We start from the raw sequence: 18450 nt of genomic DNA, 5'->3' as shown, positions 1-18450 counted from the left end.
TGCGTGTGTGCGTGCGTGCGTGTGTGCGTGCTCAGTACTGTCCAACTCTTTGTGATCACTGTTTTGCAAGCTAAGCCTCTGAAATGGTCTGCAAATCAGTTGTCTGTAAAGTGGTCTACCTCTCTGCCTGCTGAGGCCAAGCTTTTACTTCCCTTCTACAGGACTGGGTGGAAGAGGAAGTCTCTACAGAGAAGAGGCTAAGAGTAAGCTGCCACTGTGTATCTGTATTCTTTACTTTAAAAATGATCATTCCAAGTAAATGGTAATAGCTTTCTGGGGAAAAATGTAGCCATACATATGAAAAGCCTCTTGATCTTGGGGTGTTCAAAACAAACCATTAGGGTAGAAAGAAAATATTAGAATGTCCATTTACAACTTCTCACATGTAATTTTTTCCATATGTTTATTATACAGATGCCTGTATATATTTAAATTCATTTATACTTATAAACATTATATATATATTCAAGAATATATTGCTTGACAATGTATATTTTACATTTATGTATAATTATATATTATAGATGATATTGAAATAGTAACATGTATATAATTTGTAGATAATATACATGTATTGAGGATGGGTTATAATAATATTGAGGGGATCACCTAGCCATACGTATGAAAAGCCCTAAATTTCCTTATGTTCTTTGACTTGGTAATTACACTTCTTGGTATGTATTCGATTTATCCTAAAGAAATAAAACTTGCATGTGTATAAATATTTTACTACAGGGGATATTTATTGAAGAAGTGCTGTGAGCATCAAAAACAGTCCAAATATTCAATAATTGGAGATTGGTTATGTTAATTATGGGATTTCCATATAAAGAATCTTAACAGGGAGTTATTAAAAATAATGTAGTAGCAGAATATATTATTGACTAGGAAAAACACATGATTTTGTAAGTTAAAAAACAGACAGATGACAAAAGATTATTGAGTTTATATGCCTGGAAGAAAGGACTGACTAGAGTGATAAACCAAAATGTTCATAGTGGTAGCTCTTAGTGGTACAATAAGGGGAAACTTTATGCTTCCATGTGTTATCCTGTTTTATACAATAAGTGTATATTTTTGAGCAGGCACTATATTTATGTTTCAAAATTTGCAGTTATAAAAGGTATACAGTAACAAAGTCTATTTTCCTAGTCCTGTCCCCCAGATAACCCATTTCTTTCTCCAATAGCATCCACTAGTATTGGTTTCTTGTGTATCTTTCCAAGGATCTGTTGATAAAGTTTGTATAAATATATATACATACATTGTTTTTATGTTTTATGACACAAATAATAGCATACAATACACTGCTTTGTACACATATCTATTATTTCACCCATATGGGGGTTATATCTGTAGAATACATTCCTACACGCTGAAAGTATGCATTTGGTCAAAGAGAGTATGCATTTTTCATTTGGACAAATATTGCCATATTGTCCTCTGAAGTTATGAAAAAGAAAATATTTTCATGATTGCTTCCAGTACTTTAATGGTTTGAGTGTTTTTTAATATTTCAATTTAGATCCATTTACATTTTTATTCTGGCTTAATAGATATTTAATAAGAAAAACAAATTATTTAAAATATTAAATTCCTCACTCATCGTGGAAATTCAAGTGCTGCTCATCCCCATCTGTTAGATCACAGGATTAGGATGCAAATAAGGATGTCTTGCAGAGGTTCAGCTTACGCCGTGGGTGAGTAACATAGCCAGGCCTCTGCTCGCCTGCGTGCAGTTTTATTTGCTTCCAGAGTCTCATGGTAGTCAAGAGGCAAGTCCTGAGAGCTTGATTTCCTTCTTCAAATGAATTTTTCACTTCAGTAGACCTCAAGTTGCTGTTTGGATTTTTCTTCTGAAATATTGTAAGTTGTTTTCATCATTTAAATAAGAAGTGGCCTCCCCTGCAGTACTTGGGTGTGTGTATGGACTGCATGAATTTGTATAGGACAATATGAGAGCTCATAGGAAGAGAACTAAGAATTTACTCCTGTAGAGGTTTGGGAGGCCTGGCAAACCTAAGCAGCTGTACTGAAATGTCAGATGGATTTGCACAGCTGACTCAAGCTGCTGAAGAGAGGAGCATAGTAGTTCCATAAATTGACCGTCTCCAACCAAGCCCTGCTTAATATAGTTACGGCATGAACTTAGTTGCAGTGACCCCTAGCAGCTCAGCAAGCACCACTGGGGTTCTTGGGGAGGAGGGAAATCTCCTCAAGGTGGTATTAACCTGGGACACTTACTAACTGGGGGAACTTCTTGAGAGAGTTTTTTCTTTTTTTAAATCTTTGTTGATTATTTCTCCTCTTGTAGTAAGATAAAAAAGTATTGAACAGAGTCATGTCAGAACGTAGCAGGAACTCAGATCAAGAAGAAATCGATGGGGAGATTGATGAAGATGAAATCTTGGCCAACTTGTCCCCAGAAGAGCTCAAAGAACTACAGTCGGAAATGGAGGTGATGGCCCCTGACCCCAGGCTTCCTGTGGGAATGATTCAGAAGAATCAGACCGACAAGCCACCAACAGGGAACTTCGACCATAAATCTCTCGTTGATTATATGTATTGGCAAAAGGCATCCAGACGCATGCTGGAAGACGAACGTGTTCCTGTCACCTTTGTGCCAACCAAGGTAAGTGGGGATTTGTGTACAAGGGAGAAATGGCTTCCTGGCCTGGGCTGATGCGTATCCCTGTTGTAACTGTCTTTTCTCAAGACTCCATGTTTTGTCTTGTTTTGTTGACGTTTATACATAAATCACAATATTTAATCCTATGCCAGATCAGAACTTTCTAGAACACTTACATAGTATAATTGGGAGGAAAAAAGTGGTAATTTCTTATAAACATCCCTTTTAAAAAATTGCTGGGGGTTTCTTGTACAGGAAAACCTGTATTCTGTAGGCATGAAATTAATATTTAATGAATTAACTCATAGCGCAGAAGCATTTGTCTTTTATGCTTTTTTTGACTCACAGGACCCTTTCCGATGCTGAGGAAAGCTCTTTGTCCTTCTGGCACGTGTACATATGCACTGTTTCACATATAATCTCAAGTGTGTCACAGTTCCCCTGAAGTTCAGCCACACACCCTGCAATTAAACCAAGTCCATGTAGATTAAAGCTTTTGCATCGGTGGCCATTAAAATGTCACTATTACACCTAAAAATAAATAAATAAATAAACCAAGTCCAGTAACCAAAAAACCCAACATTACCACAGTACATTAGGTATCAGTGGTGAATTTAGAGGTTGATCCTATTTAGGCTGTTTTAAAGATAGTTCTTTCTTTAAATATGTTCCTTATATGAAAACTAGAAGTGCGTATCAGCATATTTTTTTTAATGTTTCACTTAAAAGTGACTTGGCAAAAAGAAAACAGAGATCCTCACAGGTAAAGTCTCTTGTACTTATGCCTGCTGATTTATTTTTGGTAAGTACATCTTGTCACATTACTATCATACTAGCTGAAATTTTAGGAAAGTTATAAACTGATTTCATAGTCAGGAGAGTTCAAACATGTACTGCACTTAAGAAAATAAGTTGCTGGCTTTACCAGGTTAGAGTTTAAGGTACAATTTATAGACACTTTAAACTTGAGTAAAAGCCAATTCTACATGAATACCAATTTCCAAGAAAAACAAACTTGGGTACTTCTAACACTTTTTCTTCCTTTTGTATAATTTAAACAGCTTAATGGTTGGCTCCCCTTGCTGAGACAAATGAAAAATGCAGAGAAAACTTTAGGTAGTTTACGTGTCAACTTTAGGTAGTTACGTGTATAATTTAAACAGCTTAATGGTTGGCTCCCCCTGCTGAGACAAATGAGAAATGCAGAGAAAACTTTCGGTAGTTTATGTATCACTTCCAACCTATAATGTTATGAGCGGTAAAATCAAGGTCTTTCTTTGTTTTAAATTTTAGGCTTATTTTTTATTTAAATAATACTGGTTTATAACACGTTTCACATATACAACATTATACGTTTCTATTTCTACATACAGCATTATTCTCGGTTGCTAAGTCATGTCTGATTCTTTGCAACCCAGTGGATTGTAGTCCGCCAGGTACTCTGTCCATGGACTTTTCCAGGCTAGAATACTGGAGTGGGTTGCTGTTTCCTCCTCCAGGGGATCTGCCTGACCCAAGGGTCGAATCCATGTCTTCCATGTCTTCTGCATTGGTGGTGGATTCTTTCTGACTGAGCCACCTGGGAAGGTGCATATACAGTATACTCACCACTAAAAATGTAGTTTCTTTCTGTAGCTGTATAATTGACCCCCTTTCCCCATTTCCTCCTCCACAGATTAAGTTCTTGCTCACATAAGCCTCTATGTCAAACTTCTACACCAGCTTTCAAAATGACACCTGTGAGGTATACATCCTTTATGGGAAAGTGTATAATTAATATGTAAGCATCTAATAAACATTACTGATAAGAGACTATTATTTTCCTTTCCAAACTAAGCAATTCTTTTTTCCTAAATCTCTGATAATTTTGTCCCCTTTTATACCTGGCTTTACCTCCTAGAACATTCCTTCCCAGGGAACTGGACTGGAAAGCCTGTGCCTGAAGCATCTGGGCAGTTTTCACAGAGCTAAGCAGACAAAAAATCAAAGACAAGGGTTTTGGCATATTCCAAAATATCAGACTGCTCTCATTCCCCTCACAATAGCTTTTATTTTCAGGGAACTTTGTTGTGCACATTATATTAAATTGGCAAACATATTAGGTATGTAAATTTTGGTTAGGCCAATAAGGAAATTGTTATGTAACACAGAGCTATTGAATACAAAATTCCTATTCAGCTGTATACAAAACAAAGACTTCAGTGAATGGACAAATAATCCCATAAGGTTTTCAAAAATAACTTTTAACTGCTTCTGGAACTGAACACTATCTTTAAAAACAATAGAGGGTCTGAAAATTAACTGGGAGGAGAAAAACACAACCAAAAACACACAAGTTGCCTGTGTGTGCCTATAAAAATTTACCTTTATTTTGGTTGTATTTGCTTGTAAAACAACTAACAAAGACATACTTTGTTTCAGAAAAAAAAATCTCAGTTTAGAATTATGTACAAAGTTAAAATCCCCACATCCCTTCCTCAATTATCTTAATTACCTCTCTTCCTCAAGGATAACTATTAATTTGATAAACATTACAACAGTCTGTTTTTCATATACATTTACAAACACACACATATATAGTGTGTACATGCATACATATTCATATGTACACATAAATATACATGTAAACAAAAAGAATACTATACCTAGAGCTTATTTGCTTTTTTCCACTAAATAATAAATCTTTTCATTACCTTCAATAGATACTGCTCTTCTTCATATTTCTTCACTGCTACGTATTCTAACCTTTCTAAATTTCTCTTTTAGGAAAAAGCTCAAGAACAGCATGAAGTGATAGACAAAAGCAATAAAAATATGTCCCAGTATTTAAAAGAAAAACTTAACAGTGAAATTGCTGCACATAAAAGAGAATCCCAGGGCAGTGACAATGTCCAAGAAGCAAATAATGATGATGACAAAGATAATGACGATGAGGAGGCAGATGAAGAAGAGGAAGGAAAAGAAGACAGTGACGAGAGTGATGGGACAAAAAGAGAGGAAGGTGAGGTAAAGGAGCAAATCAGAAATGGTGAGAACACCTGCCAACAGGTAACTAGTAAAGAAACTGAAGAACAGCAAGGCAGACCAGAGGCTCGAGACAAAATTGAGAAAAAAATATCAAAATTGGATCCCAAGAAGTTAGCTCTAGATACCAGTTTTTTGAAAGTAAGTGCAAGGCCCTCCGGAAACCAAACGGACCTGGATGGGAGCTTAAGGCGAGTGAGACAAAATGACCCTGACATGAAGGAACTCAACCTGAACAACATTGAAAACATCCCCAGAGAAATGTTGCTGGACTTTGTCAACGCAATGAAGAAAAACAAACACGTCAAAACCTTCAGTTTAGCGAACGTGGGTGCGGATGAGAATGTAGCATTCGCCTTGGCTAACATGTTGCGTGAAAACAAGAGCATTACCACTCTCAACATAGAGTCCAATTTCATCACCGGCAAGGGCATCGTGGCCATCATGCGGTGCCTCCAGTTTAACGAGACACTCACCGAACTTCGGTTTCACAATCAGAGACATATGCTGGGCCACCACGCGGAAATGGAAATAGCCAGGCTTTTGAAAGCGAACACCACTCTCCTGAAGATGGGCTACCATTTTGAGCTTCCGGGTCCACGAATGGTGGTAACCAATCTGCTCACCAGGAATCAGGATAGACAAAGGCAGAAAAGGCAAGAAGAACAGAAACAGCAGCAGCTCAAAGAGCAGAGGAAGTTAATAGCCATGTTGGAGAACGGGTTGGGGCTGCCCCCTGGGATGTGGGAGATGCTGGGAGGACCAATGCCGGATTCCCGGACGCAGGAGTTCCTCCAGCCTCCTCCTCCTCGACCTCCCAACCCCCAAGCAGCCCCCTTCGGTCGACAAAATGAAGTGACGAAAAAGCCATCGCAGCCCCCGAAGTACAGGACGGACCCCGACTCCTTCCGCGTGGTGAAGCTGAAGAGGATCCAGCGCAAATCTCGGATGCCAGAAGCCAGAGAGCCACCCGAGAAAACCAATCTCAAAGATGTGATCAGAACGCTCAAACCCGTGCCGAGAAACAGGCCACCCCCGTTGGTGGAAATTACCCCCCGAGATCAGCTCTTGAACGACATTCGTCACAGTAACATCGCCTATCTTAAACCTGTAAGTAGGAGGAGGGAGAAATGGTGAACACAGGGCCACAGTAAATCTCTCCCAACTCTATTCCCTGTTCGTTTTAACACCAGGACATTCTCACTAATTGTCACTAACGGAGGGAAACCCGTCAGCATTACTGGTAGATCTAAATTATTGGTTATCCTCAAAGACACAATTACAATCTACATGACTGCTGTAACCAGGATACTAACAGCCCACGTTTATGAAGCACTTCCTATGGGCCACATCCATTATATGAATTAACTCTTAAATCACCTTAACAATCCTATAAGGTAGGTATTATTATTCTCCCTGTTTTATAAGAAGGAAATTGAGGCTTAGAGACGTTAAATAACATTTCTAGAAGAAAAGGCTCAGAAGTGGTAGAGTTGACTTTGGAATTCAGTCCTGAGCATCCCTGGTCAAGCTTTTGTTCACTCCTGCCACACAGAACTGACAAGCTGAGATCCCCAGGGAACTGCTACAGGAATAAGTAAGAATGAGGCCTAATTAGGCCAGTCATTTGTGGATAAGTGCTTCTGTAGGGCTTTAAAAAGTTCTTTTTCAGTAGATGAGTGGATACCACCTGCTATTGCAATTATACTCTTTATATTTTAGGTAGGCGGACAATAACAAATTTAACATTAATGTCTCCATGAATAAATGGAGCTTTAAAATATTTTACTGTTATTTCAGTTTTCTTATTATGACTCACTGTTACTACCGCTGATAGACAAAAATGTTCCATTCCTTTCAGCTTAAGTTACACAAATAAATTTTTTTGTAGTCATTACTATGAAGGGATTTATAGAGGCTGAAAGGTGTGTGTCCAGTGGCCACAGGTGGTTGATAATTAACTGCATTGTTTTAAAATCTAATATGTAATTTAGCCACGATATTACATTAATAAAATAGTCACTATGTTATGCCATTAGAGAGTCACAGTTTTTTCAAGATAGTTTAACCATTTCTATGTAAACTTGTTTTTTCCCTGCTTTAAAGAGATTTATATTCTAAAACAATACAGGGAGTTTGCTGGCAGTCCAGTGGTTAGGATTTAGCTCTCTCATAGCTGAGGGCCCAGGTTCAATCCCTAGCCCATGAACTAAGATCCTTCAAGCTGTGTTGTATGGCCCCACACACAAAAAAATCCACAAATATGATTGTTACTTATTCATCTATATATGTATGTCCCTTATTCCCATCCCCTAGAAATACAGAATTGACAATATTTCGTTCTTCTAAATCAAAGATGACTTTCAACTGTGACTTGGAGGGATTCTGAGTCTTCCTGTGGCAGGGGCCAGGCTGAGAGTGCTAGAGGTCACATGAGATCAGGCAGGAGGTCTCTGCCTGCCCTTGGGCACAACATCAACACTTTCTGCACCTGCTCTTCTCCAGGCAGCCAGACCTCTGCAGGGGGTGAATCAGGGTGCTGTTTTGAGAGAGGCTAGGGCTATCACTCCATAACCAGTTGTCAAAGCAAATCCCGACTGCCGTGGTGGCTAGACAGTCAGAAAATAGCATTGGTCCGAAAAGAATAGAGAGAAGTCTTTTTAAACTCTGCATTAAAGGTGGAATGTAGACTCAGAGTAGACAAGAGGGTGAAGGTTAGATGATCATCTGACCCCTCTCCCTGCCTTCTGAGGAATATGGGGAAAAAAAAAGTGAGAGTGATCAGTCATGGCCGAGTCTTTGCGACCCATGGACTGTAGCCTACCAGGCTCCTTTGTGGAATTCTCCAGGCAGGAATACTGAAGTGGGTAGGCATTCTGTTCTCCAGGGAATCTTTTCGATCCAGGGATCAAACCCAGGTCTCCCTCATTGCAGGCAGATTCTTTATCATCTGAGTGACCAGGGAAGCCCTCTGAAGGAAGATTCTACTGAGCAAATCTGCTTTGCCTGGAGTTGGCTGAATTTCATCCATCCATTTGTAATAAATATTCTTTTAGTGCTACCACGTGTCAGGCACATGAGCAGTGAATAAGACAGGTATAGTCTTAACCTCATGGAGCTTACAGTATTGGTTTTATCATTTTCATGGTCAAGATACTCTGCCTTTTAGTCAACTGAGGACACTTCAGCTTTGAGTCTAGATTCTAGAGCAAAAGGTATTAAGATAAATTCACGGTAATAATTACCAAACTGCCACACTCTAGTAAGTACTACATTTTCCATTTTCAATCAGTTCTTGATTGGTATCAGTTTTAAGTTGTGTGTGTGTGTTTAATGTCCACTTAGAAAGAAAAATACGCAGCAAAGTGAACTCTGACACAGTTTGTGAATGGGGGTCTTGTACATCAGTCTTTGCTTTGAAATGTCTTTTATCTATTCCAAGGAATTGGCATCTTCTGCTTTCAGTTGCCTGGCTTGGCTTGCAACAGACATCTCTTGACATGTATCTTAGATACAAAATATCACACAACTTCATCAGTGTGGTCCTATAAAATGCTCTGCAAGAAAAATGTGAAAACGCATCATCCAGCTGACAGAAATTCACTTGACTGACATCAATTCGCTCGGTACTGCTGCATTTTTGCACCTTGCTGCATACATAATAAATGTCTGCTTTAATGCTGACTCTTAGTGTAATCTCTCTTAAAAGACATTTTTTTAAATCTTTTTCTTTTGAAATCATTTGAAATGTGTGGAAGTTCAAAAGAGTAGAAAGAATTCTTACAGACCCAACACAATTTGTCCTATTTGCTTTGTCATTCTTTAAGGGTATTTTAAATACCTCTGCGTGTGTTTAATTCCAACAGGGCACAGAGCTCAGTGGAAGTGCTAATGGTATGAAAAGTTATACTGTGTTTGTGCGGCTGCCTGCAGCCAGCTACTCTAAAACACTATTGATTGTGAGATGCTTTCTGATGTAGGGGATATGGAAACATCAGAAAACACCCATCTTAGACTCGGTGAAATATTGTAAACGCCATCTGTGGCGAAATTTCAGGATCTCAGCAGAAAAGGGCTATTTTTGGCTGGTCAAACGAGGCACAGCGACACTCACTTTAAGGAGGTAAAACTAAAGATTATGGGGGTTCCCCCTCCCCACTTGATTGGAGGACAGAGATGTTCTTTAAACCACCAGATTTTCAAATATGAAGTTAAAACTCAGTTTGGAAATCTTGTCATTCTTTCTACTGATGCTCCTAACTAAAACGCTGAATGTCCATAAACATATTTAGAACTTATTTACTCTTAAAGGAAAAAAAATTTTTTTTTCTCTCACGGTCTTGGAGATATTATTTTTGTATTTTCTAGAGCATAGATCATGAAGTACTCAGTTTATATTTTAAATTTATGGGTGTTTTTTTCCTTTTAATATTTATTCTCTCCCCATCACATGCTTCTGGCTTGGGATTCCAGAATTGAAGTTGCTAGCAGAAAATAAAGGACAAAATCTGTATTCTTTCTTGGCTCAAGTGCTGCTTCCTCTAAGACGTTGTCTGTTTAAATCAGTTTAAGAGAGATGTATTCTGTGGGCCAGGTACTGAAAACTAGGCAACTTAAAACCCAGCCTGCAGGCCTGTTTTGTTTGGCTTGAGTATTATTGTTCAAATTATAAAATATCCCAGGATAACATCCAGGTATCTGGTAGCATTTGAAACATCAGATCCAGCCACATGGGGCCCGCATATGCACGGTACAAATAAGCTGAATTGGTGGTAGTTTCTTCCTTGAGACAGGTAACGGACTCTCCAGTTTTAACTCAGTCTCCACCACGCTCTACTGCCTAACACCTGGCCTTTTTCACTCATTTGGATTGCTTATTGGACTCCAGTACAATTTTTTAGTTTGTACAATTTTTGTTTGTATACTACGCAACCTTTCAGTTCAGTTCAGTCGCTCAGTCATGTCTGACTCTTTGTGACCCCATGAACCGCAGCACGCCAGGCCTCCCTGTCCATCACCAACTCCCAGAGTTCACTCAAACTCATGTGCATTGAGTCGATGATGCCATCCAGCTATCTCATCCTCTGTCATCCCCTTCTCCCGCCTTCTATCTTTCCAGTCATCATGGTCTTTTCTAATGAGGCAGTTCTTCACATCAGGTAGCCTAAGTATTGGAGTTTCAGCTTCAACATCAGTCCTTCCAGTGAATATTCAGGACTGATTTCCTTTAGGATGGACTGGTTTGATCTCCTTGCAGTCCAAAAGACTCTCAAGAGTCTTCTCCAACACCACAGTTCAAAAGCATCAATTCTTCGGCACTCAGCTTTATTTATAGTCCAACTCTCACATCCATACATGACTACTGGAAAAATCATAGCCTTGATTAGACGGACCTTTATTGGCAAAGTAATGTCTCTGTTTTTTAATATGCTGTCTAGTTTGGTCATAACTGTCTTCCAAGGAGCAAGCATCTTTTAAATTTCATGGCTGCAATCACCATCTGCAGTGATTTTGGAGCCCCCTAAAATAAAGTTTGCCACTGTTTCCACTGTTTCCCCATCTATTTGCCATGAAGTGATGGGACCAGATGCCATGATCTTAGTTTTCTGAATGTTGAGCTTTAATCCAACTTTTTCACTCTCCTCTTTCACTTTCAGCAAGAGGCTCTTAGTTATTCTTCACTTTCTGCCATAAGGGTGGTGTCATCTGCATATCTGAGGTTATTGATATTTCTCCCGGCAATCTTGATTCCAGCTTGTGCTTCATCTAGCCCAGGGTTTCTCATGATGTATTCTGCATATAAGTTAAATAAACAGGGTGACAATATACAGCCTCGATGTACTCCTTTTCCTATGTGGAACCAGTCTGTTGTTCCATGCCCAGTTCTAACTGTTGCTTCCTGATCTGCATATAGGCAAGAGGCAAGTCAGGTGGTCTAGTATTCCCATCTGTTGCAGAATTTTCCACAGTTTGTCATGATCCACACAGTCAAAGGCTTTGGCATAGTCAATAAAGCAGAAATAGATGTTTTTCTGGAACTCTCTTGCTTTTTCGATGATCCAGCAGATGTTGGCAATTTGATCTCTGGTTCCTCTGCCTTTTCTAAAACCAGCTTGAGCATCTGGAAATTCATGGTTCACATATTGTTGAAGCCTGGCTTGGAGAATTTTGAGCATTACTTTACTAGCGTGCAACTGTGTGATAGTCTGAGCATTCTTTGGCATTGCCTTTCTTTGGGATTGGAATGAAAACTGACCTTTTCCAGTCCTGTGGCCACTGCTGAGTTTTCCAAATGTGCTGGCATATTGATTGCAGCACTTTCACAGCATCATCTTTCAGGATTTGAAATAGCTCAACTGGAATTCCATCACCTCCAGTAGCTTTGTTCGTACTGATGCTTTCTAAGGCCCACTTGACTTTGCATTCCAGGATGTCTGGCTCTGGTGAGTGATCACACCATCGTGATTATCCGGGCCATGAAGGTCTTTTTTGTATAGTTCTTCTCTGTATTCCTGACACCTCTTCTTAATGTCTTCTGCTTCTGTTAGGTCCATACCATTTCTGTCCTTTATTGAGCCCATCTTTGCATGAAATATTCCCTTGGTATCTCTTTCTTGAAGAGATCTCTAGTCTTTCCCATTCTATTGTTTTCCTCTATTTCTTTGCACTGATCACCGAGAAAGGCTTTTTTATCTCTCCTTGCTATTCTTTGGAACTCTGCATTCAGATGCTTATATCTTTCCTTTTCTCCTTTGCTTTTCACATCTCTTCTTTTCCCAGCTATTTGTAAGGACTCCTCAGACAGCCCTTTTGCTTTTTTGCATTTCTTTTTCTTGGGAATGATCTTGATCCCTGTCTCTTGTACAATGACCCAAACCTCTGTCCATAGTTCATCAGGCACTCTGTCTATCAGATCTAATCCCTTAAATCTATTTCTTACTTCCACTGTATAATTGTAAGGGATTTGATTTAGGTCATACCTGAATGGTCTAGTAGTTTTCCCTACTTTCTTCAATTTCAGTCTGAATTTGGCAATAAGGAATTCATGATCTGAGCCACAGTCAGCTCCTGATCTTGTTATTGCTGACCGTATAGGGCTTCTTCACCTTTGGCTGCAAAGAATATAATCAGTCTGATTTTGGTGTTGCCCATCTGGGGATGTCCATGTGTAGAGTCTTCTCTTGTGTTGTTGGAAGAGGGTGTTTGCTATGACCTGTGCGTTGCTATGCAACCTTTGGTGCCAATCAAACAGGACAACTGTTTTAATGCGTCCAGGTTCAGTTGTTCAGTTGTGTCCAACTCTTTGTGACCCTGAGGACTGTAGTTCACCAGGCTCCTCTGTCCATGGGATTTTCCAGGCAAGAATTGTGGAGTGGTTGCCATTTCCTTCTCCAGGGGATCTTCTGACTCACTGATTGAACCTACATGTTTGGCATCTCCTACACTGGCAGGCAGATTCTTTTACCACTGTGGCACCTGGGAAGCCCAACTGTTTTATTATTCACTTAATGTTACTTTCGGCTCACTTATGTGTATCTGGACTGGTTTCAGCCAGGTGCCTAAAGACACAATTAAGTTTTTCCTTCAGAAAGTCTTCACGATAATAATTTCCCAAGCAGCTTTAGTTAACCAAAAGACTCTACGACACATTAGCAGTCATTATGAGTACAAAAATTTAAGATTATAGACTCCTGAGTTTTCATTGCTGGCCATTTTTTCTTTGCCTCATTTATTATATCTTATTTCTTTTGAACTAAGATTTCTAGATTCTATCCTTTTGCAATTTTCTCCTTTTCCCCATCTTGTCTTCTCTCTTTGTTTCAATTATCACATAATCTAGGACAACCCCCAAATTTCCCTTTCCCTTTAAGTCGCTCGTGGTTTTCTTAGTACCATTATTCAATCTGTCCCCAAATCAAGCTTCCCTTTTCTAGATCTGTAGTTGTTGTTTCTGGTTCCAGATTTTTCATGTTGTCTCCATTCTCTCCTGCATTCAAGTCTAAAGCCCCAAATGTTGTTTGTTGGTATTTGGTGCTAAGTCATGTCCAACTCTTTTGCGACTCCATGAACTGTAGCCTGCCAAGCTTCTCTGTCCATGGAATTCTCCAGGCAAGAATACTGGAGTGGGTAGCCATTCCCTTCTTCAGGGGATCTTCCCAACCCAGGGATTGAACCCTCATCTCCTGCTTGGCTGGCGGATTCTTTATCACTGAGCCACCTGGGAACACAAAACCCCCAGAGTTCCCTTCATTTCCTTCCTTTTTTCTGTCCATATTTTTGCCTAACCAAAACAAAACAAATATAAGAAGAACACCAAGAACCCAAACCCAAGAGAATCTTCAAGAGTCAAGGCCAAATCTAGAATAGAGCTTGAGCAATGTTACATTCTTTATGGAGGGAGTCTCCATGGAAGGAAGCAATGCAACATTTCAAACTCATCTCAAAGGAGCATAAGTGGATCAGAATTATACAGACCAGGAGCTGCCCTTCCCTGATACCAAATGGAAAAAAAAGAATTTTTATGTACAACTTTTTAAAAGTCTATGATAGTGATTCTCACATTTTTGCATGTATCATGTATATTTCTATCTACCTGGAAGATAGAATACAGATGAATGAGCCCATCTCCAGAGTTTCTGATTCAGGTCTGGGATGGGGTCTGAGAATTTGCATTTCTGACATGTTCCTTGGCAATGCTGATGCTGCTTACTTGAAGGCCACACTGGGACACTCACAGTTCAGTGACATCCATGGCAAACCATATCTCCTGATGCCTCGGGTTGACAGCTCTCACAGACACAGCATTAGGTCTCCTAGTGGATTCCGAGTTCCTCAAGGTAGATCTTCCTCATCTCTGTCCCAGGCACCCACTGAGGTGTTGACCCAGAACAGGAACTCCATTTGGGTGTGCTGAATTAAATAACCCCTGCTGAAACGGGTCTTCTCATCCTGCCCAATTGCTCCCAGCCCTTGGGTGTATGTCTCTGTGTGTGTACACTGTGTAATGCTATACATATACTTAAAAACAAAAACTATTTTTAACCAACAAGTGAAGGGGGAACAGGGCCCCCTAACAATAATGTGAGTAGATTCTTGTTTGTTGAAAGTTTTATAATATCAGATCTAGTTCTCTTTTTCTTATTTCTTTTTCAGTCTTTTGTGGTCTGCTTGGAAATGACTTTTTAAAATCTTATTTAAATCTTTGCCTATCTTTCTTCCTGCTTTTGGTTTATAAAAAAATATCCATATTATAGATGAATTAAAGGGTTGGATTTTAGAAGTAAGTAGGAAGCAAGAAGTCTGCTATTTTATTTCTTTGCTAAGTAGCTAACCACTGATCAGTGACTCATCCTTTTTCCCAGTGATCTGAACTCCCAACTTGGTCACATTTTAAATATGTCAGCATATCTCTGGATTTAGTATGTTGGGTCACTGTCATGTTTTGCTCTTGAAAATATTTTTATTAATTGGGAACCAATCTATGCATATATATATATATATGAAATAACTTACTATACAGCTATTTTTTCCATTTGACAATGGAAAGAACACAGTTTTGACTCTCTACTGCAGCTTTGCAGTTAATTTCAGTAACTGGCATTATATATTTTACTGGTGTTCTTCTCTGATGGTGTTCTCCTTGGGTGACCCCAACCAAGTTGCAGTCACACCCCTCCCCTCCTGAAAGTCTGGCACGAGGAAGGGAGAGGGACTCAGAAGCACATGGAGGACCCTATGGATTGAAGACCAGGCAGGCAACAGCAACACATCCAAGGTTCTCCCCAGTGGGCAGGGTGTTGGGAAACCTTTTTATCCAAAGGTTGTAGGCAAAGAACTGGCTCAAGAGAGTCCATAGCAGATGGCTGCAGTGGTCTGTCACATGGGCAGGTGGACATGGACAGTAGGAGGAAAGATATTTTTAAGTCATTAACATACAATATCTCAGGGTCCTTTGGACTTTAGTCAGCATTCTCTGAAAGTTACCTTCATGGTGGATAAGTCATTCTCCTTAGATGTACCACCACTTGAAACCTATTAAGAACTTGCTTTATCTTTGAGTTGTTCCTATGAAACAGAACTCAAAGTTGATTTTCAGTCAGACTTATACTGCTGCTGCTGCTGCTAAGTCGCTTCAGTCGTGTCCGACTCTGTGCGACCCCAGAGACGGCAGCCCACCAGGCTCCCCCGTCCCTAGGATTCTCCAGGCAAGAACACTGGAGTGGCTTGCCATTTCCTTCTCCATGAAAGTGAAGTCGCTCAGTCGTGTCCAACCCTCAGCGACCCCATGGACTGCAGCCTCCCAGGCTCCTCTGTCCATGGGATTTTCCAGTCAAGAGTACTGGAGTGGGGTGCCGTTGCCTTCTCCGCAGACTTATACTACTCTTTTGCAATTTTTTTTTTACCCTTGGAAGGGGGTTCTCCAAATAACATTGTAAAATTTAGTGTCAAATTAGTAATACACTTTTAAAAGGAAGGACTTCCCTAGTGGCTCAGACGGTAAAGTGTCTGCCTACAATGTGGGAGACCTGGATTCGATCCCTGGGTCAGGAAGATCCCTTGGTGAAGGAACTGGCAACCCACTCCAGTACTCTTGCTTGGAAAATACCATGGACGGAGAAGCCTGGTAGGCTACAGTATCACAGAGTCGGACACAACTGAGCGACTTCACTTCACTTCACTTTAAAGAGGAAAGAACATATTTGTATGTTCTTACAGTGAGGCTATGGTTTTTCCAGTAGTCATGTATGGATGTGACAGTTGGACTGTGAAGAAGGCTGAGCACCAAAGAATTGATGCTTTTGAACTGTGGTGTTGGAGAAGACTCTTGAGAGTCCCTTGGACTGCAAGGAGATCCAACCAGTCCATTCTGAAGGAGATCAACCCTGGGACTTCTTTGGAAGGAATGATGCTAAAGCTGAAACTCCAGTACTTTGGCCACCTCATGCGAAGAGTTGACTCATTGGAAAAAACTTTGATGCTGGGAGGGATTGGGGGCAGGAGAAGAAGGGGATGACAGAGGATGAGATGGCTGAATGGCATCACTGACTCGATGGATGCGAGTCTGAGTGAACTCTGGGAGTTGGTGATGGACAGGGAGGCCTGGCATGCTGTGATTCATGGGGTCGCAAAGAGTTGGACACGACTGAGTAACTGAACTGAACAGTGGTGTTTATTTGGTGGTTGAGATGAGTAATGAAATCAGGCAGGTCCAGGTTCACATCTAGCTCTGCTACTTCCTAGCCCTGTGACCTGAAGCAGATTGCCTGTTCTCTCTGAGCCCATCCCCTATTTACAAGGTGGTCATAAGATGAAATGAGAAAATGCTTTAAAAAGAAGTGTTAGCACTGATCACTGACTTGCATCACTTAATCGTCATGGTAGCCTTGTAAATAAAATACTGATTTTATAGCTGAGAGAATTGATGCCCAATACTATGTAACTCCTTGGAGGAGGGCATGGCAACCCACTCTAGTATTGTTGCCTGGAGAATCCCATGGACAGAGGAGACTGGTGGGCTATAGTCCACGGAGTCACAAAGAGTTGGACACGACTGAAGCGACTGAGCATAGCACAGCATAGCATTATGCAACTCGTAAGTTGCATAATGGACCAGGCAGATTCTAGCACCTGCCCTCTCTTATTTACATTGTAAGCTTCACCACATGCTCAGAGCCCTTGAATCTGTCCCTGTCATCAGTAAATGCCCAGTTTGTGGTGGCTGGGGTTATTGTTGTTTTATCATGATTGGGTGGGGGGCACTCTCTGGCCAGAATTTTTAATCCATTTTATACCTTTTGAGGTATGTACATTTTGCCATTTTTGCTGTAAAACACTTGAATAACTAAGATTCATTTTTTCTTCTCTTTTCAAATGCTTAAATCACAGGTGCAGCTGCCAAAAGAACTGGCATAAGAGGCAACAGAATAATCAGGGGAAGAAGGAAGTGATTTAATGACTCTGGGATTAGAACTTGACGACTGCTTCAGCTGCATACTTCTGGATCCAGGTGGTGGAACTGGGAACATTGCTAAGTGATACGAGTATTTTGTAAAAGGCAGAATACTTAGCCTGCGACAAAATAGAAGCTGAAAAGGCAGGGGGAGGAGATAAACTATTCAGGGCAACATTTTCTACTTCCAGTTGGTTGGAGTGACTTAGATGAAATTTAGAGTCTTCTAGCAGAAGTTAATGTTTTCATAAATCTTTGCTTTATTATTGCTTTCTTCTGGTAAATAACAATAAATACGATACAGGTGTTAACTATTATATTCCCATTTTTGTTTTCTTCTTCCATCCACTCTGCTATAATTTATCACACAGTATCTTAAAGAGAACAGAGCATGATTCACTTTGTGGAAATGTGCAGGGTGAATTGAACTCTGGGCCCTTCAGAAGTTTTGAAATCGAATAATTTGTTCATTACCTCTTCTCTGGAGAATCAGTTGCGATTTCTGGTTTCCAGCCATGCCTAGCTTTCTGTCTTGGCCATTCCCGTGTGTTGGGGGGCACTCTGGAGAGGGGTTTCATGAAGAGCAAACACTTAAGCCACAGGACATGGAGAAAACAGTGTTTCTGGAAAAAGTAACAGGGAAAACAAACCCTGCTTATATATAAAACCTTCCCTGTTTGCATACATATAGAGAAAATGGGAGATAGCATGCTAGTTTTGTTTAGAACAAAAGACATTATGAATAATAGATTTACTGAGCTTTGGTTTTAGCTAAGTGTGTGTATATATATAGTTTAGCCTGTAAATGATCTTGATCCTCTCAAAAATGTTAATGAAACTTGCTAAA

The 18450-nt window shown here is 40.1% G+C and overlaps 1 protein-coding gene across 1 annotated transcript; it reads left to right on the top strand.

The window, feature by feature from the left end:
- The first annotated feature begins 1641 nt into the window (after positions 1 to 1641).
- On the top strand, positions 1642 to 17922 carry LMOD3 (leiomodin 3). The gene is made up of 4 exons (XM_040247228.1): positions 1642 to 1866; positions 2315 to 2632; positions 5396 to 6763; positions 17540 to 17922. The coding sequence occupies exons 2-4, from the start codon at positions 2342 to 2344 to the stop codon at positions 17564 to 17566; spliced, it is 1686 nt and encodes a 561-aa protein (XP_040103162.1). The 5' UTR covers positions 1642 to 1866; positions 2315 to 2341; the 3' UTR covers positions 17567 to 17922.
- Positions 17923 to 18450: the final 528 nt, after the last annotated feature.

The sequence above is a fragment of the Oryx dammah genome, unplaced genomic scaffold (assembly GCF_014754425.2).
Source record: "Oryx dammah isolate SB20612 unplaced genomic scaffold, SCBI_Odam_1.1 HiC_scaffold_9, whole genome shotgun sequence".
Lineage (NCBI taxonomy): Eukaryota > Metazoa > Chordata > Mammalia > Artiodactyla > Bovidae > Oryx > Oryx dammah.
Note: the sequence above shows the minus strand (reverse complement) of the source record. Positions and strands in the feature narration are given on the sequence as shown.